A 27,775-nucleotide genomic window follows, 5' to 3' on the forward strand; every position below is an offset into this window, starting at 1 on the left:
CTCATGACATGTCGACAATGCGCCGAATCCTGCCATATCTTTACACCGACCCAATGCGATAGTAAAAGACACCATTCTCGAAGCAGAGGAGGCACTCTCCCCTCACATGTACAAGAACTCATCCAAAAGGGGCCTCATGGCCGTGAACAAAAAAATCCCCGTTTACCTTCGAAACACGAGCAAACCGGAGATGGAGGAGAATGGTCGATTATAAAATACTACTCATAAAAATTGCGTGGCTCGTTTCCGGGGAAGCGGATTGAAGCGAGCGCCATAGAGGAGAATGAGCGCATCATCTCTTCCTCAGCGGCGTTTGAGCTCCGTGTTCAGAATCTCCAGAACCTGTGAACAATCAGTAAGAGAGTACGGATAACCTAACGGCGCAACGTACCGATTCGGGGACGGATCCTTGGTTGTACAGGTATTTCGCGAGGCCGCGAACTACGTCGAGCTGTTCGTCGACGGTGAGCCCATTGATGGCAGTTTCAATGATATCCCCAACGCTCGCCTTATAGACTGCAATGAAGCTGTGGTAGTACATAAATGCGAAGAATCCCATGATGAACTGGCAGTCCATTCGGTCCGTGATGCCACCGTGACCGGGAATGGACTCGCCGAAATCCTTGATTTTAAAGGTCCGCTTGAGACCTGATGCAAAAAACCCGCCAAACGGAGCAATCAGAGAGGCAAAGCTAGCGAAGAGTAGGATATGCAGCTGCATGGGCGCAAGATAGAACGTCCTGCCAAACCCGGTCCAGTCTGGAATCTCAAAGGGCTGGGGCACGAAGACCGGGTTAGGTACACACTCCAATCCAGTCAAGACGTTTGATCCAAGGTCATTGACGGGACAGATAAAGTACTTGTAGCGCATCAAAATGTTGGTCATAAAGTAGCCGAAGATGATGGTGCAGACCCATGCACCCAGGAACCCTTCCACAGTCTTTTTAGGTGATAGTTGGATCAATTGGGTCCGACCAAATGTGATGCCACAGACGTAGGCAAAGATATCGTTCGTAATAACAAGAGACGCCGGGAGGAAAAACCAGATCATGCCCTCCAGGATGTTATTCATGACAAAATGCGCCTGAACGACGATCAAATATAAGGCCATATGGGTCCAGGCGAATTGGGTAAACTGGAATCGGTAGTGGCCCTTTTGCAGGGAAGCGACGAAGAATACAAAGCCTAACGTATCCAAGTCAATAACAGAGGTAGGCATACGATAGTGGAGAAGGACAGACCCATGACATAGAGGGTAAAGCTGATGAATCGGTGATGAGTCGCTAGTGGCAGCAGCACCTTGTCGACCAAGAGGATGTGCTTAAAATAATAGATGACGCTTTCTCCGTAGAGGAAGTACATGCTGGTCGCTAAAAAGTACCAGTTCAGCGACTTGGTGAAACGGATATTCTTCTCCTTGCTCGGCACGTTCGCAATGGCGATGACTTCCTTGAACGAGATGATCTGAACGGCGGTCACGATTCCAATGATGTATATGTGGCCCGAAAACATGGCAATGAAGAAACCGGCAATCATGACAAAAGTCCATATCGTGCGCGTAATAAAGGTCTGCTTTTTCTTCTCGTATTCAGATAGAGGCTGTTCGGCTTTCTGGAGACGCTGTCAGCACCAAGTCTCCAGCCCATGTCAAGGGGGCCGGGGGCTTCACGTACCTCCTCGGGTATTGTCGTCGGCGTGTCAACAACTGCATTGTTGGTCGGACTTCCCTGATCAGAGGCAGCATCGCTGGCTTCCGATATACTCGATCGACGAGCATCGGACGACCTATGGGGAAACCGAACACTCCGGCGTGATTTGGACATGGCGGAAAAGGAGAACTCGAGGAGAAGATCGTCGGTCCGATGCGCGGGGAGAGTGGCGGGTGAGGGACAACTCGAGCGTCTCGAAGGGAAAAAGGGCAGATCGATGGCGCCGACCAGGCGAAGACGGACAAGCGTGCGAGGGGAGGAAAGGGAGGAAACGAGAGAGAGTGAGATGCAGGAGGCTGAAAGATGCGAGATCGTCGTCTCAGGAAAATTTCATGTGAGAGCCGAATGCCGGGGAGAAAAAGCAATGATCGAAGGCGAGCACCAAAGGAACAACGAGACAAGGTGGGAAACGAGAACAAAATCCCCGTTCAACCTGACATCGGCGGCGAGGGAGTCGATGAACGAGAGAGGAGAGGGGGAAGGCAAGGAAGAGGAGGAGGTGGTGAGTCCGTGAGATCAAGCAGAAGCACAGGCGGCTGCCATCGACGTCAGCCTTGAGTTTCCCTCCGTTTTTTCAGGCACGAGCCCAACAACATTTCCCTTCTCCACCACTCCCAACAACTCAAACAACTCAACCAATTCCTCCTCGATTATTCATGGCTATCTCGTTCGTTGGGCATGGAAGCTATCGACGATGACTTCTTTTCCGACGACGGCTTCGATGACCTATCCCCGGACGCTTTACTCCAGCTCGAACAAGATGCCTTTCGCGCTACACAGGCCGAGAATCTCACGCGGCCGGAAGCTCCTACGCAGTCGCACTGGGCTTCACGAGATGTTGTCGATCAAGATTCCCAGACCGGAGCCGTGAGACGACCAGGGGCCTCTACTGATGCGACTGCTCCGCTACGACCACCTGCGCATCTACATACCGGCTTAACGAGCGATTATGGAGCATTGGATGTTGGAGAGCTGGACGCGGAGGTGATTGACAGTGGGCCCAGCCCTGCAGCCCTGAACCAGGCAATTGCGTTTTCCGAGCAACGATCTCACTATCCAGATGATACCATTGTATTGGATGAGGAAGAACCTATGCAGACCGGACGGGATCCCTCCTTGTACTCCACGATGCACAAGGAATATGCACAGCTCACGGAAAAGGTACTATAAAGGTGTTTCTTATACAAATACTATGAGCTAACCTTAGTTTCTTTTGTCTTTGAATAGCTCCAACAGGAAAATGAGCGATACTCTCGCCTGGAAGCCGAACTCGCAACTGCTAAGTCCATGGCGGAAACCAAAGCCGGAGAAGCTGCCATAATTCGGTCAAAACAAGCAAAACTGATTGAGGATTACGAGAGGCAGATTGCTACCTTGCGCAAAGTGATAACTGAGGAGATGGCGAAATACAGGGAGGAGGCCGATGCCGCCCGTGCTGAGGGCAGGATGCTAGCCACCGAAAATGCATTCCTCAGACAGGATCTGGCCGAAGAGGCATTACGAACGAACCAATTAAGAGTGAAGGTACGAGCGGAAGAGAAAGAACCACCTATAACTCCCAGGAAGACCAAGGTCCTTCCCTTTAGGGATGGTTTCGACGACGACGAGATTTTAGCAGCATCTCCTAGCAAGTCGGGAAAATCCAAACGGACAACGCCAACGGTAAGTGGGAAAAAGAGGAGAAGAACAAGCCAGGGTAGCCCGACGCCTCTCCGTCTGAGTCCGCGGGGAGAGCTGCCGGGTATCGAAGCTGCTGAGGAGTCGTTGGACGAGGCAATGCTGGACGTTGCCGTGGAAAACGTCAACGCCAAAGAGCCGGCATACCGGGACGAACATCAGAGCATGCGGGTGGTGAAACGGATCCTTAATCATCGGACATATCCTCACAACAAACCCGACCTTGAAGTCATGGCCGAGTTGGCATTCCCATCGGAGCCGGAGCGAACGCTGTCGAGCATTCTCTTGGAAGAAACAGCTAGGCTGAATCTGGAAAGCTATGCCGTCGAGCATCTTCACGCCATCATGTCACTGTGGTCTCGGGCGCTGAAAGAACAATACTATCAGCCAATTCCAATGTTCCTGGAAATCGTGCAATTTGTCCTTTCTCTGGACGAGGCCGCTGTCTTGGGTCTAATCGACCGCCTGCTGCCGCTACTGCAGGACTCTGGCGATGTCAACGGGATACCTCGCTTCAAGCACTCCCCTGTGTCGCGCCAGAGCTTTGGACAGTTACGACAGACGCCGATCTCCCAGATCGAGCCGCTGGTAGACTCAACCGAAGCACTTAGGGTGATGTATCAGATGGCCTGTCGGAGCTTGAGCGTGGATCGAGATCTGGAGAACTTCTGGCGCCATATGCGCTACGACTTTGTGTTGATGATGTTGAACTGTTTTCAACGCATCACTGACATCAGCTTGACCTTGAGTCTGCTCATTACGAGTGTGCGCGGCGACTCGTTCGGCTCTATCCAAGAGACCGAACAAGACCAGAACGCGAATGAAAACTACATCGTCGACCGCGTGGCCAATCTCTTGAGCGAAACGCCGCAGCCGGATGAGGGACAGCCTCCGTACACGCGGTCAGAGATTTGCGACCTGCGACTGGAAGCGTTGTCGTTTTTAATGACTGTGGCCTTCAATCCGATTGTGCCGGCGAGCTCTCATGGCAGCTTGGTCATTGCGTCGCATCCAACAGCGTTGGCGCGCCTAATCCGGGCCATGCATGACGAATTAGATGCGCTCTACTCCTTCCCACCTGAGAGGGATATGCATGCATCGTTGGTAAACAACCTCATGCGTTTGATCTACAGCGTCGTTCGACGGCACCCCGAAGAAGTCGATTTGCAGTCGAAGCTATACCGAGTGGCGGGAGGGAAACAGAAGTTCCTAGTTGTGTTGACGCGACTCGCCTTTAGCGAAGGATTGGTCCTGGAATCCGGCATTGAGGATGAGACGGTGGAAATGGCGCACGAGATTCTGGACGACGCAGTAAATCCGCAGGAAGCGGAGGCTTTGCTAGACGCGTTTCCGCATGCAAAATGGGAGGATACGGAGATGACAGAGTGAGAGAGGCTTGCATCTTTTGGCGTTACATTCTAGCATGGATTGATTTAGATTGCACATATACCCTGCAGCATGGATATAACAACGAGGTCCAGAAGAGACGATACAATTCCCATGACATCTTTTTAAGAGAAAACTATTACAACGCAAGGAGCGAGAACGGAATACATGAAGCATCAAGCGATCCGCTCCGTCGTCGTTTACCAACTATCCCAAGCCTAGAGTATTTCCCCTTCTCCATACCCCCGCGCGAGGCGAAGAAATGATGAAAGAGATGAGACCACAACGTGGAAAGTGCCAAAGAATACGCCGATCAATGACCCGCAGGCCATTGAACAGATCATTCCGCCGCGCTGTGCAATGCAGGGACCAATCTGTAATCCACCGCCTCTTGAGCGCAGTGAATTTCAACAAGGTAAGTATGAAGAAAAAAAAGAGAAAAAAGTTTCAAAAGGACGGGGAGATCCGCGGTATTTATAGGGGCGATTGGCGGCGTGACCTCAGATTTGGCGCTAATGAGAAGCGAGACTTGCTGGCCAATCAGAGATAAGAGAGTGAGAGCCGATCTCGCTGCCTGATTACGGAGGCTGCAATATCAGGTGCTTGTTCTGTCACGTGATGCAGGTGAAGTTTTGGGTGGCCCGGCGAAATCACGGCTTGGAAAGGAACAGACAAAGGCAACTGCCAGACTCGCCAGGATGAGGAATAGGGCTACCACGCCGCTGAGACAGGTGGTACGTTTATTCGAACCTCACCCATTGAATCAATGTCACCCGGAACACACAAGTAACTAACTGCTCAGAAAATCCGACAATCATGGAGCAAATACAACCTGTATAACCTCACCCGTCTCCGCAACCCCGTAGTGGGCAACAGGACATTCTTCCAGCAAAAATGGACGGCAAAGTCTATGGCGCGAAAATACCACGGCGAACAAGTCCGCGAGAGTCAATGGGAGCGCATGTTCTCGCGCCGCCTGCGCACCGTCGTCCCCATGAGTCCCTGGAAACTGGCGGAGGATGACGGGTCGGGGATGGCTGCTGGCCGTGGAGCGGGTCTTGAGCTTCCGTCGAAGGATTCTAATTATACGCGGGAGACTCCATATACCACGATGACGTTTGCTCCGCTGGAGCGTCGGCTAGACGTGGCTATTTTTCGGGCGCTGTTTGCGAGCAGCGCGAGACAGGCGAGGCAGTTTGTTGTGCATGGGGCTGTGACGGTTAATGGGAAGAAGGTATGGTTTGTTTTATATTGGATAAACTACATTTCTGACTGATGCTAGATGAGATACCCTGGTTACCTCCTCAACCCCGGCGATATGTTCCAGGTTGACCCTGAGCGCGTGATGTTCGCTACCGGTGCGCCGAAAGACAAGTTCGACCGGCGGGAGGCTCGTATTGAGCGAAAAAAGGCTGAAGAAAAGAAGGAGGCGGAGGGCGAGGAGGGCACCGCGGAGGAGTCGAAGGAGAGCGAGCCGGAAGCGGAGCCCAAGGAAAATGAGTCTGAAAAGCTCGATACCCGCAAGACATTGCAGGGCCTTTTATCTCAGGCTAAAAATCTCATTTCAAAGGACAAAAATGTCCTTCCCGCAAAGCGCAAGCAGGAGCTGCGTGGATTCCAGAAAGCCGTCCGCCGAGTGATGTCGCGATCTGGCGCCTCCCAATCTGTCCTCACCGACAACCTCGAGGATCAATTTTCCGAACTCATGACGCTTCTGAAGGCCAAGAAAGCTGAGACGAAGGGCGAAAAGGCCCCTAAGGAATCTAAGGAATCTAAGAAGACGGACTCCGATTCACCAGCGGCCTCAGAGTCGAAAGATACCAAAGATGCCGAAGCTACCGACGCTGCCGCTAGCGAGAACAAGCCAACAGAGGCCCTCACCGAAGCCTTCCGCAAGGCGGCCGAAAATCCCGAGGAAGAGGTGGACACATCGGAGCTGACTGAGGAGGAATTCGAAGTGCTGAAGCGCGCACTTGTCCAGATGCGCGACAACCCCATCGACAGCTCCAAGCCCTATGCTACCCCATGGAGACCACGCGACTACATGAGCGCATTCGCCTTTATCCCCCGTTATCTGGAAGTCAACCAGAACATCTGCGCCGCAGTGTACCTCCGACACCCGGTTGCTCGACCCGGATACTCCGAGGTACCAACACCGTTCTCTGAGACCGTGTCGACTGGCGCCTACCACTGGTACCTGAGACGACGCTAGATGCCTTGTAATAATCCTTTTCTCCTCTTTACTCTATTCCCTTCCTTTTCTGTATTACTGGGATCTGGCGCGCATCTTCTTGTATTTGTCGAGTTGGGTCTAGCAAGGGTGACCATTTGTGAACAGCCTCCTGATGTATGGATGCACCTGTAAATTAAACTACAATCTAGATGACAGAACATTCGTCCTATACGTGACGGTCTCAGGGAGAGTTCAGCTCACAGCTCAGATATCCATCATTTCAAGAGGATGTCGCAAAAGAGGATGAAATATCTGTTTTTCACGGGACCAATCAAACGGTAATATTACACCACCGCCCTCACAAAAACCGCCCTCCGGCTCATCCCGCACTGAAAATTGCAAAACCTGCGGGATTTTTTTCACTCCGCCATCTCAACACCGTCAGGGTCAGCATCGAGAACTATCTTTATCTATCTCCTTGCCCAATTTTCGCTTGACTCGAGCTCTCTGGAGCGTGTATATATTCTCGGTATCTATTAACCATTGCCTGACCCTCCGCAACGTCCCAGACGCGACAAGCAGACACGTAAAAGTCGAAGAAGAGGGAGATGTTCAATCCCTGGGGCACCCATAACCCTGGACACGCCCACGCTCACACTCACACACATGGAGGTCATGGACACGCCCACGGCCACGGCCATACACACACGACAGCTTCCGCACCAAACGTGACGTCGGTCTCTGTCCCCGCCACCGTCTCCGCAGCAGCGGCCAGGATGGACCTCGACTCCTCCCCCTCGCACACTTCGCACAGCCAGTCGCCCCCGCAGCCGTCGTACCAGATGTCTCAGATGCGCTGGCTCCCGAGCATGGTCACGCCGCGCTCGCACAACCATAATGCGTCGCTACCGACTATTTCGTCGAATCTAAGGCTTCAGCATCCGCATCCACATCCGCATTCGCAGCACCAACAGCAGCAGCAGCAGCAACAACATGCGCAAGCGCCGGGTTCGGTCATTGCTGAGTCTAGGGCGCCGCCGCCGGCATTGGTGAACGCGGCAGCTCAGGGAAGGGGGCAGCAGCAAGTTGTGGAGTCGGTGGAGAGCGAGGAGAGTGATCGGTCCGAGAGTCCTGGGGAGACGACATCGGGGACGAGGGACGTAAGTGGGGCAGATGCATTGGGGGATCCGGACTACGCGGGCAGGAATAGTCTTGTTGGCGTTGAGAGGGGCGATGGGGATGTCAATGGCGAGGGTGGTGCAAATGGTGGGAAAGATGCTGGAGATATGGCACATATGGCACAACCAGGAAACACGAACCTCACGCCACGCAAACACGGGAAGCGACTCACAACAAAGGAAGAAGTATCTCTATTTGAGATTTGCAACCGCCACGCAGCCGAATTCGGCCGCCGCAGTAACCTCTGTAAATGGTGGATGACCGTCACCATGGAGTTTACCCGCGGCCAAAAACACCCCTACTCGTGGCACTCGGTCCGGCGAAAAGTCGAGATCGTCACGAAGCAGCGCATGAAGTTCCTAGAGGAACAGCGCGACAAGGGCAACACCGAGGCAGATGACCTCTCGAACCCGCGATGGCGTGCCGTCGTCGACGCCTGGATCCCGACATGGCAGCGCTGGGAGGAGGCCGAGGCGCGCCGCATCGAGAAACGGGACTCGAGACGCCCCAGGAAACGCAAGTGGACTGTCACTACCCCTGCCTCTACGACCATCACCACGGACGGGCAGTGGGATTTACCCAATGCAAACGCCGCCGTAACGGCCGCCGACACCTGGCGAGCACCATCAAGCACCACCAGCAGCCCCATGGTGAGCCACACCATCCACACCCACAACCACACGCCGCAAACGCACATCCAGACCCAGACCCCCCAACCCCTCGCAACACCGAAAACCGCCGCTACGTCCGTCCGTCTCCCTCCAGGCTTCGACACAATGTTCGCCCAAAGGCCCTCCCCATCATCATCATCACCCGCGGCAAACCCCACCTCAGACAACACAATGATGGCCGCCGTCCTCGAAACCCTAGGAAAACTAAACAAGCACCTCGACTCCTCTTCTACCCCATCCCTTTTACCACCAACGACGGAGCAACACCCCTCATCATCATCCCAACAAGTGCTCGTTCCTGGTCCGGAGAATCCCAACGGCCTAGACGACGGCCTGCAGAATATCCCCCCCACAGCACTCACCCGGCTAAAGGAAGAACTGAAAAAGGAAATGCTGGGTGACCTCCGGTCAGAATGGGACAAGGAGCGGGCGGTGCTAGAGGAGAAGCTCGACTCGGTGCAGCGGACGCAAGAGATGATTCTTGAGATGTTGAGGCAGGAGCCGACTTGATTTGCATCTTGGATTGTCCTTCTTCTGATTCATTTGTTGCTGTTAGCTGCGTTTTTATGATACCTCTTTCGCTGTCTTGATTTGCCCCAAGGTCGCAGCCCATTAACTCTACAGTACACAAGAAGTTACTTGAACCGGCCAGTCTCGCAATAGTATATTTCCTACAGGAGATCCAATGCAGACAAATTTGGCTAAATTACAAAGTAAACGTCATGGTGGATAATTGTAGCACGCCTATACTCGCTTCTCCCGGGTTTCAATGCATAAGGAGAAGATAATGGAACAAGCTGTGAAGGGAGAGCTAGTAGTAGAAAGTCTCATCGACGGTGCGGCCCCTCATCCATCGGGGCTCGCTGCCACGGACGTAGATATCCTCAAAGAGAATGCGGGAGTTGTTCTCGGGAATGGGCATCTTCTCAGCAATGGCAACTTCCTCATCGACGAATGCTCGGGCAGACTTGTCCAGAGCCTTAAGGTCTTCCTCAGCCATGACACCCCAGTCAAGGATCTTCTGCTTAAGGCCTGCGATGGGGTCATGGGTGCTGCGCATGCGCTGAATCTCCTCACGACTACGGTAGGTAGTACCGGGGTCAGACATGGAGTGACCACCGTAACGGTAGGTAACATATTCGAAGACGAGAGGGCCATTGCCGGAGGTAGCGTACTCCTTGCCGTACTGGACGGCAGCCTTGGTGGCGAGGACGTCCATTCCGTTGACCTTGATACCGGGGATGTACTGGCCGCGCTTGTAGTACTCGGTCAAGGCGGAGGAACGAGCGGCAGATGTACCCATACCGTACTTGTTGTCTGCAATCCATTAGCTTCTGGGAGGCTAGAGGGAGGGAACTGTAAACATACTCTCACAGCCAAAAAGAGCAGGAAGGTTCCACAACTTCGCCATGTTGAAAGCTTCGAAGACCTGACCCTGGTTGGAGGCACCATCACCGTACAGAATAATACTGGTAGCCTTCTCGTCGTTGTACTGCTGAGCGAAAGCAAGACCGGCACCAACAGGAACCTGAGCACCGACAATACCGTTACCACCATAGAAGTTGGGAGCGAACATGTGCATGGAACCACCCTTGCCGTAGGCGATACCCTCACGACGGCCGAGCAACTCTCCGATGATCGAGCGAATAGTACCACCGCGCATTAAAGCGAAACCGTGGCATCGGTATGCTGTGATAATCTTGTCGTTGCGGCTGATAGCGTGCTCGATACCGGTGGCAACGGCTTCCTGACCGGTCGACAGATGGCAGAAACCTCTGATCTTTTTCTCCTTGTACAGGCGATCGGCGGCCATCTCCATGCGCCTGTAGAGCGAGTATATTAACATGTGATGAATTCCAGATAATGCAAGAAGTGCCTAGTCCGTACCTCACCGCGACCATGTCATAGTACATCTGCTTCAGCTCCTTCTTGGTCACCTCCAGGGTGTACGGCGGAGGGTCGATCTCGTAAGTCTCGAAGCTCTCATCGGAAAGTCGAACCGTGAAGGGCTTGTCCTCTTCCTATCCAGGCACATTGCATGTCAGTATGAAACATCCATGTGCTTGAAGCCGATTGCGCAGGATTTTCATGCTCGGGATAGCTGGTACCGACCTCTGGGATATTTTCAGCATGCGACGAGGCAGCGTCGGTGGTGACGGAGCGCCGGGCAAGAGGAGCAAAGGCCTGACGCCTCAAAGGCGCGGCTTGACGGGCCCACGCAGTTCTGAACAACATGATGGACAGCAGCCAAGGCCAATTGAGAAGGGGGGGAGGTGAGAGACAGTGAGACGGAGACGGGAACGGGTTATCTTTCAACAACAGTCGGAGATGTTGGGAAATCACAGAAGGAACTTTCCGGCACCGCTAAACCGCTTTGGGAATGGGCTTAGATAAGCCCCTTCCGCTTGGGACGCCGGTGTGAGCAATGCAAACACTGCAAAGTTAGCCATTCACACATCTGCCACGCAGAATGTAGTCTGTCAAGGGACCCTTCCTGGGTTCTATCGCGCTTCGTTATCCTCCGTCAATCGCATCTAACCGTATGCGAGGTTTCGAAATCTGGCCCATCGCTAAATGAGACCAAAAGAGAGTTCCCTGCTTCTAGTTGTGATAATGCCTGAGTTATATGCATAAGCATATGTGCAACCTCGTCAAGATGGGAAGAGACTCTGTCTAGGCCTGCATTAAAGCCGCGTGGCTTGTACTCGGTATGCAGAAGCGAATGGCTCCTGTTTAAGGCGGGATAGGACTTGCAAATTGCGGAGGAAGTATAAAGTGGTTGCTATAACGTTTTCAGGGAGCAGTTGCTGTCCGCGTGAATGTTCGTCTTTGAGGGTATCTCAATAGACTTATATGACAGCACACAAATGAAGCCCCGTATCCCCATTCTACCCAGATGGACCATCTCCCACCCCCTCCAACGGAAAACTCCCCCAATCCTCCATCCAGTTCCTCCCTTTAACAGGCCACAGATCGCGGAAATGCGTCTCATACCGCGAGTGCTTGTTCAGAATCAACTTGCGCTCTAGACTCTCGTGGCACTTCTTCTTCCACCCGTCTCGCTTGTACACGAACCACCCGTCGGCGACGCGGTATGCCTCCCATATACTCTTCATCACCCGCGCGAAGCGCTCCAGGTCCAGGGGCATGCGGCCGTATTCGGTGTATACCTTCAGTGATCGGAGGGATGAGAGTGAGGAGTCTGTGATGATGGCGAGGATTGCGCGGACGAGGGATTCGTCGACGGCGAGGTTTACCAGGACATGTTTTGGATCGGGGCCGTCTTGTGTCGTTGTTCGTCTTGCTGGGAATTTGAAGGCCGTGCAGTCGAGTTCGAGGGTGATATGCTTTAGGCGTGTGAGTTTTCCGAGAGAGCGGTAGACGTTTACTTCTTTGGTGTTGCCCCCTGAGCGGGGGATGCGGAGGGTCAGGTCTTGGAGATTAGGGCAGTGAGCCCTGATGCTGTCGATTAGCTCTCGGGTGACTTGGGACCGCCAGGGGTCTCCGCGATTTATGAATATGAGGCCGAGCCTGGTTAGTGTTGGGCCGTGGTGTTGGAGGGCTGCCGTGAGTGATTCTTTGGCGTAGTAAGATACGATCAGAAGATTCTCGAGTGGAGGGAGGTTCGAGAGGAAAGTGGCAGCATCGTTATCGAGCCGGAAGGCTTCCTGAAGGCTCTCCTCGTACGCCACCATCCGCAATCGCAGGATGAGTGTTTTCAAGGAGGGGAATTGATACTCGGCGGCTTTGGCCAGGACGGTGGTGTCGTTGACAGTGGCGATTTGGAGGGCTAGTAGATTCGAGAATGAGACATGTGAACTCCACGCGTCTAAGCTGGCGGGTGACGGATCGTACAAGCTCAAGGAATGGAGGCTGGACGGCGTTGATGGTTGATCCTTGAACCGGTCTGGGCCGTGGGCAATTTGGTTTCCTTGATAGACGAGACAGACTTGATTCAAGTTCGGGGCATGCCCAGCAGCAAGCCGCATAGCCGTGCCCTCATTCCGCTGGGCAGTGCACATAATACTCGTCAGAGAGGGAGACGTTGCGAGAGCGTACTCATGACGATTGAGATCATCAGGGCCGCTTTGTTCGTCACGCAGACTCCCCAGCTTGAACGCTTTCAGATGGAGACGACACTTCGGGAGGGTCTCATGCAGGACATCAAGGAGACACGGTGGGAATTGGACGCTAGTAAGCCAGAAAAGATCCCTGAGTCCGGATAATTTTTCAAGAAATTGAGACAGCGGCTTCCAGGCCTCCATAGCCTTTGCGTCCTCGGGGTCGGGCTCGTTATTCGTCAGCTGGAGGACATTAATATACTGAGCGCCCTTGAACGTCCATTCATCTTCTCCAGAGAAACTCCGTCGACGCTTATTCGGCCGGTCTCGTACCTCCAGGTCAAGCAAGTCATCTGGATCATTGAACTCCTCGGATGGAAGATGTCCGTCGACGCTCAGGCGCCGAACGAAGGGGAAGGCGTTAGCGCTCTCAAGGACGCGCTCCCAGTGCAGGATATCTATCTGCAGTCGGTCTTCTGCGGCGACGCTGAAATGGATCTTGCGAAAACGGTGGGGGTTTGTGATGGAACAGCATCGTCTGCTTGCGAGGGAGAAAGCGTGCAGGCTGGGGAGGTGGTCGGACGCGAGAATGTCAGCCACATCGTTGAGGATTTCTGCAGGCAGCGACTCAATCGCAGAAGCCATTCCAGCGAGGGTCCCCAAGATTCAGCTTCACATCTAAATAACGAGCAAATCATATGCCTGGAGCAAAGTACGAGCGCTTTGACTCTTGCCCAGAAGGTTGCAAGTGCTCAGACGCAGCCCCGCATTCTGGAGATCCTTCCGTGGGTCGACAAGAAGCTTAAATTAATATTATTCCATTCCCTGAGAAGTAAACAACCTGTCGCCGGTTGACCCTGAGCTGGATATGCGTGTATAGTCTGTGGTATATTATTCGTCCTAGAGTTGACTTTGCGCGGGTACATCCCGTCCATCGCGACAGGGGAGAGGCACAGCAAGTTTCCGTAGGAGTTGCACAAGTGCCGTGCCTTTAATAAAAATCCCCGAGGCCGTCCGTGCTTTGGAGCGATCTTGGGACATACTTTGCCCATCGGATTAGGGCAGTAATGCTAATGGGTTCTTGGTTGTAGACGTTCAATTTTTCATAGATAGCATTCGGGCCTTAGTACATCAACTTGATATCCGATGCTTCTTAATCTCATTTTGATTCAAATACTATAGATTCATTTTAGTATGTCAAGGCTTGAGCCCATCAATCTAGTTTGCAAAGATATTATCATCACCATGAAGTCTAGCCCAACACCAGCGCTAACGGAGACCCAGCACTTGAATACCACACATCTACCGCAAAAGCTCCCCCAAATCCCTCTTCGCATTCTTCGGAATCCCACACTTCGCAAGACAAGCCTCAATCCCCAGCGCCACATTCGCCGGAATCATTTCCCGGAACGACTCCAAATCCTGTCCTTTCAGCGTCTGAACACCCCCCAGCGTCGCCTGCACGACATCACCCCGAAGACTGAAGAAATTCTGCGCAACCTGCGAAACCCCCGGGTCCGCATTATTGAACCCGGCCACGAAGACGGCCTCCTCGCAATCCGGGTTGAATTCCTGGTGGATGGCACCCTGCGGGAAGACAGCCATCTGGTACTGCGAGAGGGTGTTTTCGATTGGGGGGGAGCCGTTCTCGAGGACGAAGTTTGTCACGAGTCGGCCCTGCACGACGACGTTGAGCTCTGTTGCGCGGTTGTGCACGTGTGCGGTGTTCATGCCGCAGGGCCCCAGGAAGCCCAGGGTCATTGAGGCGCCGTTGCCGATGAGTGCCGGCATGGTCTTTGCGTGGGCGGCGACTGAGGATCCGCCGAGGCCGGAGGATTTGGAGCCCATTGGGGCGGTGGACTCGTTGAAGTCGAAGATGTAGTCGCCTGGTTGGTTGAGGAGTTGCACGCGGTCGGCTTGTGTGGGGGCCAGGAGGAGAGACGAGATGAGCTCTTGGTTGCCGGAGCGGGTGTTGACCGGGACGACGGGGGGGAGGACGGAGTCGATGTTGGGGTAGGGGTATGTGGAGGGCGACGGGGATGGAGACGGAGAGGGAGAGGGAGAGGGAGAGGAACGGGCGTCGATGTCGGAGCGGATGGATTTGGAGGGCCCTGTTGGGACGGCAAGGGCGACGCCTGCCAGGAGGGGGAGAGAGAGGACTTGGTTGAAGCGCATGTTGTATGATAAACGGAGAGTAGTATTACAGATTCAGACTGATAGATAGTTTGTATGAGTTGAAATTGCGGTGATGAGAGGTCTACCTGACGACCATGATGCCCTTTATATGCTCTTCCAAGTGTAACGATTTCGGAAATAACTGATATCCATCATCAACATTGTGAAGCTGGTCGGGCTATGCTTTGGGGTCTATTCTAGGGCTACCAAGCCACCACAAGAACCTCTGCAGAAATCCTTCCAGGATTAGCTCTGACCACCGCAGTAAACAATTGGGAAGCGTTTTCGCTTGTCATCCAGGGCTGCGGACGGCCCCCAAAGTATCGCAGACTTGGACGGCGAGCCTTTGATTGAGCTTGAAGTTTGCCAACGCACTAGCCCTGCTGCTAAGAGTTTCCAAGGTTGACTTGGCGCGCTCGTCGTCTGCTATTTAGCCCGGAGAAGGACAACAAGATCAGTTGGGGTCGCGACCTGTGCTCTACCCAACTACTTCGTATATGGACTTAAACTGGGTACTCATGGACGGTTTATTGAGAACCGATAGACGATATTCCAGCACTGCTCGTTGTGCTTCAGTCGCTTCCGAACAACCCCTGCAGGATCACCTCCAGGGTCCATCCATGGCAGTCCTAAAAATGGAGTCGAACGCGGCTTAGCCCTGGGGGCGGCTGAGCATGGGCATGAGTCCACAGGGCTGCGAGCACGGTCCACAAGCTGAATGCCGAAGCTGCGAGGACTCCATCCAAAGGACGAATCGTATGATTCAAAACCAGGAATTTGCAAATGGTTCGTGCGTGGTGCATGTTCGGCGTCCAACACTGAAGAACATTCTGCCCTGACACGTGTGGGCTGAGTCAGTCAACGGCAAGCTGTGAGCCTATCCAGATTGTTGAATCTGCGCACTAGCGGAGAGCTCCATGGCCCCAGATACCGCTCAAGCCTCCAAGCTGGAGGCACACTGGTCATGAGCCTGGCACAGCCGGGTCTCAAGCGTACGTGTGCCTCTGGACAAAAGCACCGGTAATTGTATGATTTTGAGTCATCGGATGAGACGTCAAAAGTACAGCAGGCGTGGCACTGTTCGTCTGAGTAGTCGGGATGCTTACTTGGAGGTCCCTGGATACTTCTATGCAGCTCTTTTCCCGATATATACAGGTACTTTTGATAGTCAAACTATCTAACTATCTAACTTATTTTCGTCCTCTTCTATCATGGACGGCGACACCGAATGGGACACGTAGACCCACTGGCTGAATTTGCGATGGAGGGGCCGTTTTGTCTCTGCATGTGGCAATTTCTCGTAGCATAGATTTCCAAAGCGCATTTGGTGGGAAGTGCCGTATTCCAGTCCAGTCTCGTTACAAGCGTCGACATGGTGAACGATTCCACGAACACTTCCTCCCGCCCCGAGCGTGGTGGTCGTTCGATCTCCTCAACTCTTCTCCGGCACGTGGCGTCTACTGACATCTGATGCATAGCGCACGCCGAGGATGTGAGTTGACTCTGCCATCAAAGAGTAAACTCACGGAGCCAGTGGAATGAGAAGCTCGTGTATCCGTCCACGTCAGAAGGGTGTTCGACTGCACAGGCAAATCCTCTCCTTTTTTGGTTATGGGTTGGAGGCTGTTCCGCAAGCCAGTGCATTCACTCCTCCACTTCGTATTCTTCCATCTCGACATTGAAATACTGCGCCACGCGAGCTTTCTCGGCTTCCGCATATTCCGCGTCCACGATAAACCGTACCGCTGCATCTCGGCCCTTCTCTCCTGGCTTAGGGCGTTCTCCATTCGCCGTGACTGGGATAAGAGGGTGGGGAAGTGGACCGGCTGCGGGTTTTTCATTCCTTGCTGAGCCGTTAGTTGTTGGTCCTGTTCTTCTAGCCTCTTTTCTCGCTCTTCCTTCGTCGATCCAATGAGTATACCGCGGCAACCTTTGTTCTTCGGCTTCCTTGTTCAGGGGAATACGGACGGTGAGGAATCGGTCTGCGGGGAAATGAGGGCCAACGGATGTAGAACCGCGGTTATGCGTGTATAGTTCTAAAAGGTCAAAGAGGGTTTCTAGTCGAGTTAGCTCAATATGCCGCGTTTATTTTTCCTGGGAAGCATACCCATAACCTCCTCCCGACTTGTTTTCCACCTCCTATAATCTGTTCCAAGCTCGACAGCCTCAATCCGCTGTTCCAATAGACGGCCCGCAAGCTCGAGACAGCTAAACGCCATCGTAGACGATGTCTGCTTGATTGGCGCAAAGGTGCGATAAAGGTCTTGCGAAATGCGGTACGCAACGTTCGAGACTTCCGACTGCGGTGATAACCCGTATTTCCTTGCGAGTTTGATCAAAGTTTTCTGTGGGTGCCGTGTTCGGAAATCGAAGCCGGAGCTCTCGAGCATCAGTCTCTCCAGCCCGATAATGCCTCGAGCGGGGTCGTCGAGGACCTGAACAATATACTGCGTCAGTCATAGGCCGGGTAACTGGCGTCGGCAAAGTTTCGTACCTGGTTATCCGAGGAGATGTGCTCTGACTGGGGAAGTTTGAGGTTATAAGCGGCGCAAATGATGTCGCGGGATTTCTTCAGCGTGTCCTCAATTTTGCAGGCCATAAACAGGGCAGCGGCAGCGGCATCCTAACACGTTAGGTTGAATGAGATAGGAAATCGAGAAAGGAAATTACCATATTATTGTAGTCCGTATCTGGGTGAATCAGCCGAAACTTGTGATAATACACCACAGCAGTGTTGAAGGTGCGAATTGGCCTATGCGCGCGTCAGCAATATGTTCCATAGCAGAGAAAGACGATACGAACAGATTTAGTGCCCGACGAACATTGTCAATCCAGGTCACGCCCTGCAGACGCATGGACTCTTCGCGCAGAGGATTGATCTCCAGAGCCGCGATGCATTTCTGGATGGTTTGCTCGAAGATGTACGGCTTGGCTACCTGGATAAAGGACGGGTGGATGGGCGGAGGTTCTGGCAGGGGCACGTCGGATCCGGGCTGGCTCTTCGAGTCCTGCTTCCATTCGGGCGCCATTCTCAGGGTGGAAGTTGACGATCACCCTCGAGAAGGTTTCCTTGGTTGCCGAATGCCAATGAAGAACTGGGCTTCTTTGGAGATCTGATGAGCTAGGTTCTGTCACGTGATTTTGGCATGTTCCACCAGATTTCTCCGGTCCGGAACAGTACATGACAATATTTCTGTAATAATCAATCAGGAGTGACTGCAGGAATGGAATAGATCTGGAAGAATCACGCTGAACATATTGTAAATGTGAGCGAAATAATTAACATGGTATTAATCTCTATGTTCCATTTCCTATGGTGTTGGGTGGGGTGGAATGTGGTCACTGGAAGGGGGCCTCCATTATATACTTCCATACTTTTTGAGCAGCTTCTCCATGATTGACACAGCACCAGACCGATATCCAGCTCCAAAGATCGCGTGATGGTTCAGATGATGATACCTGTGCATGTAAGTCAATTGAAGAGCATTCAGGGGTGCAACATACAATTCATACAGTCTGACCCGGTCCTCATACTCCTTGACCGGCTCCGTCTTGGGAACAATCCGGTGATATTCGCTAAAGAACGCCGACCCAAATCCTCCAAACATTTTCATGATTCCTAACTCATACTCGCTATGCGCATAGCAAGCAGAGGGGTCGTAGACGACGTCTCCAACCTCCTCGTCCTCCTTCCGCCCACTGCCTACAATGCGCCCTCGATCAGCGTTCCCACTCCAGAGGTCGCCATGAACAACGACGGGTACAATTCCCTGCCCTTCGCCGGATCTATTGTAGCCGAGATGCCCATCTCCGAGAAGCGCCGGGACAACCACTCGAGCTGTCCGCTCAACCAAGTCCCGGAGACCAGTATCGCGCCCATTCCGTTTCTCCGACGTCGCCAGAACAGTCAGGAGTCGCTCATTCGCATAGAAATCCGCCCACGACTCGCGCGGATTATTCGGCTGCTTCGTATCCCCACAGAATGTCGGTACGGGGAACCCAAACATGCGCTTCCCCGTCTCCGGATCCGCCGGTGCAGGCGTAGAGTGTAACTTTCCCAGTCTCTGCGCAAGGGACCCATCCTTTCTCCCCCCAGCACGTAAATCCAAAAACTCCGTGGCAAGGAAGTAACTTTTCTCGCTGCGTTCTTCAAGGGGCCCCCAGGCGATCGCGCGCGGACAGAAGCCGGGAACGGCACTCGAGATGGCGTTCAGGGACTCGTACTCGCCCTGGAACATCTCTTTTGCGGCGGTCCCATCGGCGGATGTCTTTACAAAATATTTTCGCTCTTCTTCGCCGGAGCCGTCCGCTGCTGGTATTGTGGCTTTTATTGCGCCTGTCGTGGTGAATCCGGAGCCTCGACCGGCTGCGGAGAGGCTGGCCTTGGAGGGGTCGGAGATGGAAAGGGCGCGGAGTATCGAAGCGGGTACTGGGGCCATTGACTTTGATGATGATAGATTGGAGATTGAAAGGCTTTGTTTAAGGAACCATGAGGAGAGGCGGAACGACGTATCATGAACGTCCTTGCTGCGATGACGTTCTCCCCTCCCCAAAATCTTATCGATAAGATAAGAGCAGACAGGGCATCGGGTGTTTGAATGTGTACAATAAAGTGGGCACAGCCACTGCACTGGGGTAGATTGCGCTAGGAATTTATTGAAGAGTTTTGTACATCTATAATAGTGCCAATATCTTTCTCATAGCCCTTATATGGCTGGGACCTGCAATCATCAGGTGCAAGAAGGCAACGCTAAGAATGAGTCAAGGAGTTTACCAAATGAAGCGCTGTCTTGGTTCGCTCTCGAACGTCAAGGTCCGGATCATGCTCCAGGCTTGCCAGTCGATCCAAAACTCCTGCTGAACGCAGTTTGAGGGCCCGCTCTCGGCATCCTTCCCGGTCGCTGGCATCGTCCTCGTACGTGAGGTTAATGACCACCCACACACAGTTTGTTCGGACGTCTCGGTGGCTGTGATTGAAGTAGTTCATGAGATAGCGCAAGAGGTCGCGGTGTGAAACAAGAAGTTGACGATGCCACGGAAGACCGGCAGCAAGATGGATGATGAAGAACGTTACCGCGACCAGAATTTCGGTGGGAACTTGGAGAGCTCGGTGGTTTGGAGACTCTCGCCGATGTGGTAGCTGAAGAGACCGCGGCCGGAGTTTGTCTGCCAAAGCGTCGAGCAACAGATCCTGGCCAATCTCTTTGAACAAGTAGTCAATCATTTCTGACGCGCCCGGCCCACAGACAACATTGCGCAACAGATCAAGAGTTTGTTCTTGTACCGCAATATCGTCCTGGCGTGCTTGAGTGGTCTGATCGAGATCCCCGTGCAAGGCGAGCTTACGCCGTCGGGTTGTGTCTGGCATGAACATCCCTAGACTGACCTTGGATGGAGGCAAGGGATCAGTCATTTTCTGGTCCTCATCTCTCCCCTCCGAATCGTCTACCGGATTTAGTAGGTCGACCCGTTCGCCAGCGGAGTTGGCTCGGCTCATTCCGCTGGGAGTACTGCTGTCCATCTCCTCGTCAAGCCCGCGCTTGGCTAAGAAGCTCGTGGGATCTTGGCCGATAACCTGCTTAATCCATTCGGCTCGTAAGCCTTCGATAATCTTGGTCTTGACGTCGTTCGTCGTATTATACGCGACATGCTTCAGTGCCCATAGTGATTCAATTCGAAGTTTGGTATTGGAGGAGTGTGCATGCTCGCACAAGATAGGAAGAATTTCAGCGGAAATGATCGCCTGTAAGAAACGAGGCGTCAGTAAAGAGTTTATAGAACATTCGGATCGGCAAGAATTACCTCTTTCATTGGACTGAAATCTAGAGCGAGATTGCATATGACCGAGGTGGCCGCAATCTGGACTTCGATATCCGGGTGTCGAATCAAGACGAAAAGAGGCGTTGAGACACCAGCGTCAATTAGGCTTGTCCTCAGAACGCTCACTGAACGGGTGAGCATCCGCGCAGCACCGCAAGCTGCTAATAGGGTGGGCGTCGGATTACCGTCAGTCGCGGTGTTCCGTGCGCTGGAAGATTCCGCAGGTAGATCGGTGGGGCATGGTTTGAGTGAATCGATGATATATGGGACCACCCCATTTTCGCAGACTGCCTTACGATATTCGTCCTTGAATGGAACCAGGGCGGCCAATGCTTTCAAAATGCTTTCGCGGAATCTCATGATATGACAGTGAAGAGGAGAGTATCCAGGGGGCCCAAGCCGACACTCCGCTGGCTGTGTGCCCAACTCCTCGGCAGTTTCCTCGCCTTCCGCATGCCACATTGGTCGCGTATTATCGTGGAGGGGATTATACGTTTCTTTGAGTAATTGGGATAGCCGCTTGATTGCATCTCCATCTACCGCATGCTTCTGTAGCTCTTGATCATCAATAACCAAGGTCGCGAGGACACCCGCGGCTTCTTCCTTGATGCGCTTGGTGGATGATATCAGCCCTCCATACTGGACGCCATCATCGGTGGAGACATCGTAATCCTTATCAAGCAGGCGAAGCAGAATTGGAATCAGTAAGTAAGAGAGCATGGAAACTCTATGCTTTTTGGTGAGGCCCAAACGGAACAACACAGTCACCAAGCGGGCTGCCATCAAGCGAGTCATGCCATTCTCCGCACGAACGAGGTACAAGAGCCAAGGGACGACGGGATTCTCATCGTCTTCAGACGTGGGCGGATCGAGGTTCGAGAGCGGGGTCGGGAATGAGTGGCTATGCCGTCGGTGTGTTCCTTGCTGGCCTGGGAGCGGAGGGAAGTTGGTGGCGCTTGCGGACGGTTTGAGCTGCGATAATGGAACCGAGGGAAGGAGATATTCCAAAGGGGTGCCCCCCAGGTGTCGCGGGACCGCTGACCCTGAAAGATACGTAGAACCCCGCGGGCCCTTCTTAATATCCGATGGCGAGAATTCAAGTTTTTGTCGGGGAAAAACGGTTAATATTCCGGGCGATGAAAGAAAGTGCTCCGCCCGCCATTTGGAATGCTCGATAATGACTGTGACAGCACGGAGGATGGGTGCGATTTTGGCCCCTCGTGGAGCAGGAGACGGGATCGACCCTAAAGTACTCGGGTCTTCCAGATGGCCATCGGCACCGGGAAAGACAAAACCTTGGGCGACTATGAAGGAGGCGATTTTTACCGCCAATGTATCCAGCACACCGCAATCTGCCAGAGATGCCTTGTGAGAATCCTCGGTGCATAGTTTCCCGATAAGCCCAGCAGCCAACTCAATCGATGTCAGGCGGCTATGTGTACCGTAATCTTGTCCAATAATGCGGGCTAGGCATCCGATGTGCTCGGTTGAGAAAAGAAGGTCCGCTAGCCGTGTATCCTTCGGCCATTGCTGCTGACTCTGAAGAGGTAATCGATCCGCCACGCTGTTTAGGATCCGAAGAATGGGAAGCACAAAGGCGGAAGGGCAATCGGGCGAGGATAAAATCGAAAGGAGAATCGGAAGGAGGTTGCTAGAAAGAATTGGGGACAGAAAAGACGCACCTCCTGATGGATGATGTCAGTAGATGCGGCCGTTACCGGTATTTAGTTTTGCTACTTTACCTTGTGCTAAGCTCCCGATAAGGATGATAGCCTGTAGGCAAGCATCATCTGCCTCTTCCTTTGACCCGGGCAAGTCGCGAATTTTCAAGCTCCTCTTCGGCTCATGTCCCCCGCCGAGATTTCGCGAGGCAAGTAGATTGGTGAGGATGGGAATAAGTCCAAACCGTACCAGAGACTCCTTGCGCTGATCGTGGCCAATTGTCTCGTTCTTAAGGTCTCGGAGAACCGCAGCCTGTGAGGACAAGGATTCCGCACTTTGTAGCTGTAAAAGAATGGGCGGCGCCACAGAGCGAGTCATGGTCCGGGGATCACCGCCTCCCGGAGGAGACGTTTGTGGTTGCGTGCGTCCGTCGGAAGAAAGGTGGGGTTATCTGGAAATCTCAGGACGTTTGATCGCTGGAAGGTAGATGTGCTGAGATGAAGGACAAAGTTGTTGTGATGAGCGGGATGGTGTTCCGGAGTGATGGGAGGCCGCTATATGCGATTGCGGGATCGAGGTCCGAAGCTTCGAATCCGAGTCACGAATGAGAGATCGAGGGAAGAATAAAGGACAAAGCACGTTATGTAAATATGAGTATATCTATCACTGAAAGAACGCCAGCCCGCAGAAGTGAAACAGAGATGGACAAGGAAATATCGAGTTCCAGCTCATTCTGATCACTCTCGCCGTCACAGCAAAGAGCATCGCGCCGGCCTTGGCACGGTCACCATCTGCTTTGCCGCTTTTGGCAGCTGATCAGGTGATAGTCACATGACATTACTCTTCCAATTGACGTCACGTGACTCAGCCTTATGGGAGTTGGACTGGAAGAGCTGGGGGATGGCGCTAAAGGGAAGGAATCAGTGAACCTGGGGTTCAGTCGGCAGATTTCCTCTCGGAACCATGTTTGCAAGGTCGGGGCTGTGCACGGGGGAAGCGATGTCATTTTCCTCCAAGTCCCCTCTTTTGCAAACGTTTTTTGGCTTGGGCCCTGAGCGTCGAGCCATTTGCCCCCCCCCAAATTTGGCGACTTTTGTCCAATAGTGACGGGACGACGACAGACTCTTCTCACCGAGGGGCCCACAGTGGCTGACTATGCTGGGCAATCTGTCGCATTCAGTTGTGAGTTTGTATTTACGTATCATGCATGTTCTGCAGTTCCGGCTTTGCCGCTGTCGCTCTCCACTTAGAGCTTCGAGTGGTCAGATGAAGAACGCTATGCTACTTTAGGAATACTTTATCTTGGCATGTTCTGGGCCTTACAGTATTGTTTCAACGCTTCCTCCACAGCTCCAGAACAGGGCACAGGGTAATGTGACTTGCAGTGGAAACAATTTCGCTTCCAAGTCTTCCTCCCTGCTCCAAACCGACTTCTCGTTCTGTCCTCACCAACTTGTCTTTTCGAACCCATCCTTTTCATTGTGAGAATCGAGTCAGTCTTGTGCTGTCCCCCGGTTGCATCACAATGAGTCTGTGCACGACACCGAAAAGTAATAGTACCAATCTTGGGTTTCACAGCGTCTGCCAGTCTCGAACAACCCCGTTCAATCGTGCGCCCACGTGGTGAAGTTGCTGGGCGGAGATGTTAGTTTCCTCGCCCTCTCCCTCCGCCGCCCTTCGACCTTCTCCCTCCTCTCCTTCCACCACCGCGCCTCAACCTCCTCTCTCTCCGTGTTCGACTCGGTTTTCACGGCGCTTGTCGTCGACTTCGGCTGCCTTTGCCTTCCATAATCAGCATTATGACTCTGCCGCCGATCGCTCTGCCGCGCCCAGTAGTCCGTTCACTCCCCGCTCCTCCCGTATCGCCATTGAAGAACTCCGGTCTGCTCTGAAGAAGCACTCGGTGTCCACTCCCCACACCAGGCCCTCAGGGGCTCTTGCTCGCGGCCGTATGTCCGCCGGGCAGACCTCCCTTGAGGGCGGAATTAGCGCCCCCGTGTCTGCAGCAACTGCTCCCGGTCCTAACGCCGCCCTCCCCGAATCCTCCGATCGGCCTGACAGTAATGGTTCCTCTGCCCCTCTTGCTGGCCCTGTTCCCGCGCACACTCCTGCACCTCCTATTGCTCCTGCTCCCGCTCCTGCTCCCGCTCCTGCTCCTTCTCAGAGCTCGCTAGCCCCTCCAATGCCAGCGCCCAATGCCACTTCGGGATCCAATAAGCGTAACAGCGCGAATGATCCATCCACTGGAGGTGTGGCTGCGGAAGGGCCAGGAAGCTCAGAGCTTGAAGGCTCGCAGTCGAAACGGCTCCGCCCCGCAAAGTCTGCCACCAAATACCTCCCAGTTCGTTATGAGTTGGCGGATACCAAGGACATGGTTGTCCTTATCTCAAGCATGTTGATGGAGCTCATTCGATTTAATGACAAGATTCCCCTCCATCAGGGTCGACTGACGCGCTTTCATTCGCGCTCCCCACCACGAATCTCGGTACAAGACTATCTACAACGATTAACGACTCACGCTACTCTGTCGCCGCCAATCCTGTTGAGTATGGTATACTATATAGACCGGCTTTGCGCGCTATACCCCGCCTTCACCGTATCCAGCCTCACAATCCATCGATTCCTGATCACGAGCGCAACTGTCGCCTCCAAGGGTCTGAGTGATAGCTTTTGGACCAACAAGACCTACGCTCGGGTTGGTGGAATCAGCATAACGGAGCTGGCTCTACTTGAACTGGAGTTTCTTTTCCGCGTTGAGTGGCGCATCGTCCCTCAGCCCGAAGTGCTCAACGACTACTATCAGAGTTTGGTGGAAAGGTGCGACGGGTATGAAATTCAAACCGAAAGGTGATTGCCCTGCTGCACCTGGCTGGAACAAGATATGAGGCATTAGAGGAACGGTGGCCTATATTTGAATGCATCGACACACATACAAGGGCATGGAGTTGGCATTGCATGGATTAGAGCACTTGACAACATACAAGTGTGGTGGGGTTCTTTTTCGCTTTGACCATTTGGGTCTCTCCGTGTTTTATAATATCCCTTGCGAGTTCTGTACAACTTCATTTCCGGCGTTTACTGGGCGAGTCTTAGGAGGCATTTTGAATTTTCTGCTTTCTGAAGACCAGCATGATATCCCATAATACACACTCATGAATATCCATTGGCGACCCCTCTCCTTGCGTACATAACTGGTTCAGAGACTATTGGATTCTGGAAGGGTGATGTAGTGACGCAATATACTGCCTGAGGCATGAAACCCCGGTCAGGGCTTAGGTTTTAGGGTACAGGGTTGGTAGGATGATCTCTTCTCCTCTCTGCTCTTCTCGAGAGATGCAAGTTGCCTGCTCATCCAGCGCCCAATCTCAAAATGCCATAATATGGACGGTCTTCTACCGCCGTTGCAGCCCCCTCCCGTGCCTTCTCCGCCCTAGCCGATAAAACGGCACCCCCGCTATCTCCTTCAAAAAGACTTCAGAACACCCCCAGAATCAATGGAGGTACAGGATGTTATTCGGGGCGTGCAGCCTCTAATAGGCGATTTAATACCTATAAAAACGGTTCAAGAGACTCAACCGACGGAGGAGTATGGTATGTACTAACGCATTTCTCTCGCGTGTCATTCAATGGCCTCTAACAACCTCTAAGGCGAGGCCTACGTCGCAGAAGTGAACGTGAAGAGCGCCGCAAAAGTAGTCAAGTAAGTCGCTCATCCTGTGGTTCATTAAATCAAGAGCTAACAACACAGATAGAGTTCTCGACGCGAACATCCCTCGCGACCCCGTCCGCCCGATGAACCATCTCCGCCGCTTCGCAAAGCAAAGCAATCTCCCCGAACCCCTCCACCCACTTCTTCTCGGCGATAACCCCTCCCCCCAAAGCATCTTCGTCCTCATCCCGCCCCCTCTACCGGAAGTTGAGCTCCTCCAAGAACTCCTCGCCCCTTTCGTCGTCCCCTCACCACAAACAGAAACAGAAGCGGACACTCCTTCCGATACGCAGTCGCAATCTACGTCCAAGGTCAAGCTATGCACCGTCAAGGTCCCGACCCTCCCACCGCTCGGCGCGGCGCAGGCAGACAGATGGACAAATGATTTGTGGCCCGTTGTGTATAACCCCGCCGCTGCACGGGCGACGGTCGCACCGCCGGTTCAGGTTCTCAATCGCACGCGGGAGTTTATCCAGCCGGATGCCGGGTGGTATTTGTCGTTTGCCCGGAAAGTCGCTGAGGAAGCCGTACAGTCCGGGCGGGGAAGGAGTGTGGGTGCGGTCGTGGTCGATCCGGATATCGTCTCCAGATTACTCGACGCGGGAGAGGATATGGATTTTCGATGGCCGGATGCGATTGTTGCTGTGGCCGGTGACGCGCGGTATTCACGTCGGGAAGCTGGGCAGCCCTCAGCAGCGGAACTCTATACCGGGGTCGGGCCTAATCCTGCAACGGAGACGTATAATGCTGACTTGGAGGGTGGCCCGGACCTGCATGCTCTCATGCGTGCAGCCGAGATCATTGCGCAGAAAAGGCGAGCTGGGGAGTGGGAGGCAGAAAACGATGAGCTGCCATCGCTCTCCCCGCTCGAGGCGCACTTCATCTCCCAGCTCGACGCTACAGCTCCAAAAGCCCACTCCGAGTCGAAAGACACAACCCCAAGTCCGGAGAAATATCAGAAGACGGGCGTTGAAGAATCTCATGCCATTCACATCTCAGCAGCATCGAAACAAGAAACTACACCGGGATTTCGGATCCGACCACGCACCCAAGGCGGATATCTATGCACGGATCTGGACGTATATTTGACTCATGAGCCCTGTGTATGCTGCTGCATGGGCCTTCTACTCTCCCGCTTTCGATCTGTTATATTCCCACAAACAGGACGAATGGTTACGGGAGGTCTAGCTTCTGAGCCTGTCGTTACACCCGTTCCTATTCCAGAGTCTGAGATGACAGAGCAGCACAACGCAGAACACAGCGAACACAGCCAGGGACATATGTTGATACAAGACGACGATGAATCGAAACGGACGCGACAGTATTACGGTCTCCACTGGCGCAAGGAATTAAACTGGCGGGCGCTGGGGTTTGAATTCATCCAGGAGAACGGGGACCATGAGAATCTAGCAGCAGACGGCGTTGCCTTTTACGCATGATCTCCTTTCACTGATCAGACTCTCTGTTGAGATGACCACTGTATTAACACCATATACTCTAGCCGGACTGACTCTGTCAAAGGCAGAAATCATGATTTAACGAATCCTTCTACG

At 53.3% G+C, this 27,775-nt stretch overlaps 11 protein-coding genes across 11 annotated transcripts; 5 read left to right on the plus strand and 6 right to left on the minus strand.

Moving 5' to 3' along the window:
• Positions 1-265: 265 nt before the first annotated feature.
• Positions 266-1,917, minus strand: cds1 (phosphatidate cytidylyltransferase). Its single transcript, XM_071026252.1, has 4 exons — positions 1,674-1,917; positions 1,242-1,611; positions 392-1,185; positions 266-342 (listed from the first exon to the last, which is right to left on the minus strand). Exons 1-4 carry the CDS (start codon positions 1,821-1,823, stop codon positions 304-306), a joined length of 1,353 nt encoding a protein of 450 aa, XP_070882509.1. The 5' UTR covers positions 1,824-1,917; the 3' UTR covers positions 266-303.
• Positions 1,918-2,294: 377 nt separating this feature from the next.
• Positions 2,295-4,905, plus strand: BJX67DRAFT_252483 (putative DNA repair protein Rad26). The gene is made up of 2 exons (XM_071026253.1): positions 2,295-2,870; positions 2,937-4,905. Exons 1-2 carry the CDS (start codon positions 2,388-2,390, stop codon positions 4,773-4,775), a joined length of 2,322 nt encoding a protein of 773 aa, XP_070882510.1. The 5' UTR covers positions 2,295-2,387; the 3' UTR covers positions 4,776-4,905.
• Positions 4,906-5,447: 542 nt separating this feature from the next.
• On the plus strand, positions 5,448-7,318 carry BJX67DRAFT_363202 (mitochondrial 37S ribosomal protein uS4m). Its single transcript, XM_071030072.1, has 3 exons — positions 5,448-5,506; positions 5,575-6,006; positions 6,055-7,318. Exons 1-3 carry the CDS (start codon positions 5,471-5,473, stop codon positions 6,982-6,984), a joined length of 1,398 nt encoding a protein of 465 aa, XP_070882511.1. The 5' UTR covers positions 5,448-5,470; the 3' UTR covers positions 6,985-7,318.
• A 49-nt stretch (positions 7,319-7,367) lies between these two features.
• BJX67DRAFT_363203 (uncharacterized protein) lies at positions 7,368-9,447 on the plus strand. The gene has a single exon (XM_071030073.1). The coding sequence runs from the start codon at positions 7,554-7,556 to the stop codon at positions 9,303-9,305; it is 1,752 nt and encodes a 583-aa protein (XP_070882512.1). The 5' UTR covers positions 7,368-7,553; the 3' UTR covers positions 9,306-9,447.
• Positions 9,448-11,097, minus strand: BJX67DRAFT_363205 (pyruvate dehydrogenase (acetyl-transferring) subunit E1 alpha). Its single transcript, XM_071030074.1, has 4 exons — positions 10,908-11,097; positions 10,683-10,816; positions 10,164-10,618; positions 9,448-10,112 (listed from the first exon to the last, which is right to left on the minus strand). The coding sequence occupies exons 1-4, from the start codon at positions 11,028-11,030 to the stop codon at positions 9,607-9,609; spliced, it is 1,218 nt and encodes a 405-aa protein (XP_070882513.1). The 5' UTR covers positions 11,031-11,097; the 3' UTR covers positions 9,448-9,606.
• Positions 11,098-11,249: 152 nt separating this feature from the next.
• Positions 11,250-13,708, minus strand: BJX67DRAFT_363206 (uncharacterized protein). The gene has a single exon (XM_071030075.1). It carries the CDS (start codon positions 13,499-13,501, stop codon positions 11,684-11,686), a length of 1,818 nt encoding a protein of 605 aa, XP_070882514.1. The 5' UTR covers positions 13,502-13,708; the 3' UTR covers positions 11,250-11,683.
• Positions 13,709-13,941: 233 nt separating this feature from the next.
• Positions 13,942-15,163, minus strand: BJX67DRAFT_363207 (germin family protein). The gene has a single exon (XM_071030076.1). It carries the CDS (start codon positions 15,029-15,031, stop codon positions 14,159-14,161), a length of 873 nt encoding a protein of 290 aa, XP_070882515.1. The 5' UTR covers positions 15,032-15,163; the 3' UTR covers positions 13,942-14,158.
• A 1,512-nt stretch (positions 15,164-16,675) lies between these two features.
• BJX67DRAFT_374449 (putative fructosamine-3-kinase) lies at positions 16,676-19,470 on the minus strand (the record flags this gene model as incomplete). The annotated part of the gene is made up of 5 exons (XM_071031551.1): positions 16,676-17,088; positions 17,139-17,466; positions 17,526-17,654; positions 17,830-18,061; positions 18,536-19,470. The coding sequence occupies 5 exons, from the start codon at positions 19,468-19,470 to the stop codon at positions 16,676-16,678; spliced, it is 2,037 nt and encodes a 678-aa protein (XP_070882516.1).
• Positions 19,471-19,625: 155 nt separating this feature from the next.
• Positions 19,626-23,094, minus strand: BJX67DRAFT_252572 (armadillo repeat protein). Its single transcript, XM_071026254.1, has 3 exons — positions 22,594-23,094; positions 20,834-22,536; positions 19,626-20,774 (listed from the first exon to the last, which is right to left on the minus strand). The coding sequence occupies exons 1-3, from the start codon at positions 22,889-22,891 to the stop codon at positions 19,782-19,784; spliced, it is 2,994 nt and encodes a 997-aa protein (XP_070882517.1). The 5' UTR covers positions 22,892-23,094; the 3' UTR covers positions 19,626-19,781.
• Positions 23,095-23,832: 738 nt separating this feature from the next.
• On the plus strand, positions 23,833-25,809 carry phoB (regulatory cyclin phoB). Its single transcript, XM_071026257.1, has one exon. The coding sequence runs from the start codon at positions 24,156-24,158 to the stop codon at positions 25,362-25,364; it is 1,209 nt and encodes a 402-aa protein (XP_070882518.1). The 5' UTR covers positions 23,833-24,155; the 3' UTR covers positions 25,365-25,809.
• BJX67DRAFT_252625 (putative tRNA-specific adenosine-34 deaminase subunit Tad3) lies at positions 25,687-27,775 on the plus strand. Its single transcript, XM_071026258.1, has 3 exons — positions 25,687-26,104; positions 26,162-26,213; positions 26,266-27,775. The coding sequence occupies exons 1-3, from the start codon at positions 26,008-26,010 to the stop codon at positions 27,659-27,661; spliced, it is 1,545 nt and encodes a 514-aa protein (XP_070882519.1). The 5' UTR covers positions 25,687-26,007; the 3' UTR covers positions 27,662-27,775.

The sequence above is a fragment of the Aspergillus lucknowensis genome (assembly GCF_044049455.1).
Source record: "Aspergillus lucknowensis strain CBS 449.75 chromosome Unknown BJX67scaffold_50, whole genome shotgun sequence".
Taxonomy (NCBI): Eukaryota; Fungi; Ascomycota; class Eurotiomycetes; order Eurotiales; family Aspergillaceae; genus Aspergillus; species Aspergillus lucknowensis.

What these genes read in the sequence shown, in the direction of transcription:
- BJX67DRAFT_363202 (XM_071030072.1), top strand. Translation starts at nt 5,471, where the DNA reads ATGAGGAATAGGGCTACCACGCCGCTGAGACAGGTG. An exon ending in CCACGCCGCTGAGACAGGTG is followed by an intron (nt 5,507 to 5,574) that starts GTACGTTTATTC and finishes CTAACTGCTCAG; the next exon opens with AAAATCCGACAATCATGGAG. An exon ending in TGACGGTTAATGGGAAGAAG is followed by an intron (nt 6,007 to 6,054) that starts GTATGGTTTGTT and finishes GACTGATGCTAG; the next exon opens with ATGAGATACCCTGGTTACCT.
- BJX67DRAFT_363205 (XM_071030074.1), bottom strand. Translation starts at nt 11,030, where the DNA reads ATGTTGTTCAGAACTGCGTGGGCCCGTCAAGCCGCGCCTTTGAGGCGT. An exon ending in TATGACATGGTCGCGGTGAG is followed by an intron (nt 10,619 to 10,682) that starts GTACGGACTAGG and finishes CTCGCTCTACAG; the next exon opens with GCGCATGGAGATGGCCGCCG. An exon ending in TGCTCTTTTTGGCTGTGAGA is followed by an intron (nt 10,113 to 10,163) that starts GTATGTTTACAG and finishes AATGGATTGCAG; the next exon opens with ACAACAAGTACGGTATGGGT.
- BJX67DRAFT_363207 (XM_071030076.1), bottom strand. Translation starts at nt 15,031, where the DNA reads ATGCGCTTCAACCAAGTCCTCTCTCTCCCCCTCCTGGCAGGCGTCGCC.
- BJX67DRAFT_363203 (XM_071030073.1), top strand. Translation starts at nt 7,554, where the DNA reads ATGTTCAATCCCTGGGGCACCCATAACCCTGGACACGCCCACGCTCAC.
- BJX67DRAFT_252483 (XM_071026253.1), top strand. Translation starts at nt 2,388, where the DNA reads ATGGAAGCTATCGACGATGACTTCTTTTCCGACGACGGCTTCGATGAC. An exon ending in ATGCACAGCTCACGGAAAAG is followed by an intron (nt 2,871 to 2,936) that starts GTACTATAAAGG and finishes GTCTTTGAATAG; the next exon opens with CTCCAACAGGAAAATGAGCG.
- cds1 (XM_071026252.1), bottom strand. Translation starts at nt 1,823, where the DNA reads ATGTCCAAATCACGCCGGAGTGTTCGGTTTCCCCATAGGTCGTCCGAT. An exon ending in CGACGACAATACCCGAGGAG is followed by an intron (nt 1,612 to 1,673) that starts GTACGTGAAGCC and finishes CAGCGTCTCCAG; the next exon opens with AAAGCCGAACAGCCTCTATC. An exon ending in AAGGATCCGTCCCCGAATCG is followed by an intron (nt 343 to 391) that starts GTACGTTGCGCC and finishes GATTGTTCACAG; the next exon opens with GTTCTGGAGATTCTGAACAC.
- BJX67DRAFT_252572 (XM_071026254.1), bottom strand. Translation starts at nt 22,891, where the DNA reads ATGACTCGCTCTGTGGCGCCGCCCATTCTTTTACAGCTACAAAGTGCG. An exon ending in TATCGGGAGCTTAGCACAAG is followed by an intron (nt 22,537 to 22,593) that starts GTAAAGTAGCAA and finishes ATCATCCATCAG; the next exon opens with GAGGTGCGTCTTTTCTGTCC. An exon ending in ATTTCAGTCCAATGAAAGAG is followed by an intron (nt 20,775 to 20,833) that starts GTAATTCTTGCC and finishes CGTTTCTTACAG; the next exon opens with GCGATCATTTCCGCTGAAAT.
- phoB (XM_071026257.1), top strand. Translation starts at nt 24,156, where the DNA reads ATGTTAGTTTCCTCGCCCTCTCCCTCCGCCGCCCTTCGACCTTCTCCC.
- BJX67DRAFT_363206 (XM_071030075.1), bottom strand. Translation starts at nt 13,501, where the DNA reads ATGGCTTCTGCGATTGAGTCGCTGCCTGCAGAAATCCTCAACGATGTG.
- BJX67DRAFT_252625 (XM_071026258.1), top strand. Translation starts at nt 26,008, where the DNA reads ATGGAGGTACAGGATGTTATTCGGGGCGTGCAGCCTCTAATAGGCGAT. An exon ending in TCAACCGACGGAGGAGTATG is followed by an intron (nt 26,105 to 26,161) that starts GTATGTACTAAC and finishes ACAACCTCTAAG; the next exon opens with GCGAGGCCTACGTCGCAGAA. An exon ending in AGCGCCGCAAAAGTAGTCAA is followed by an intron (nt 26,214 to 26,265) that starts GTAAGTCGCTCA and finishes CAACACAGATAG; the next exon opens with AGTTCTCGACGCGAACATCC.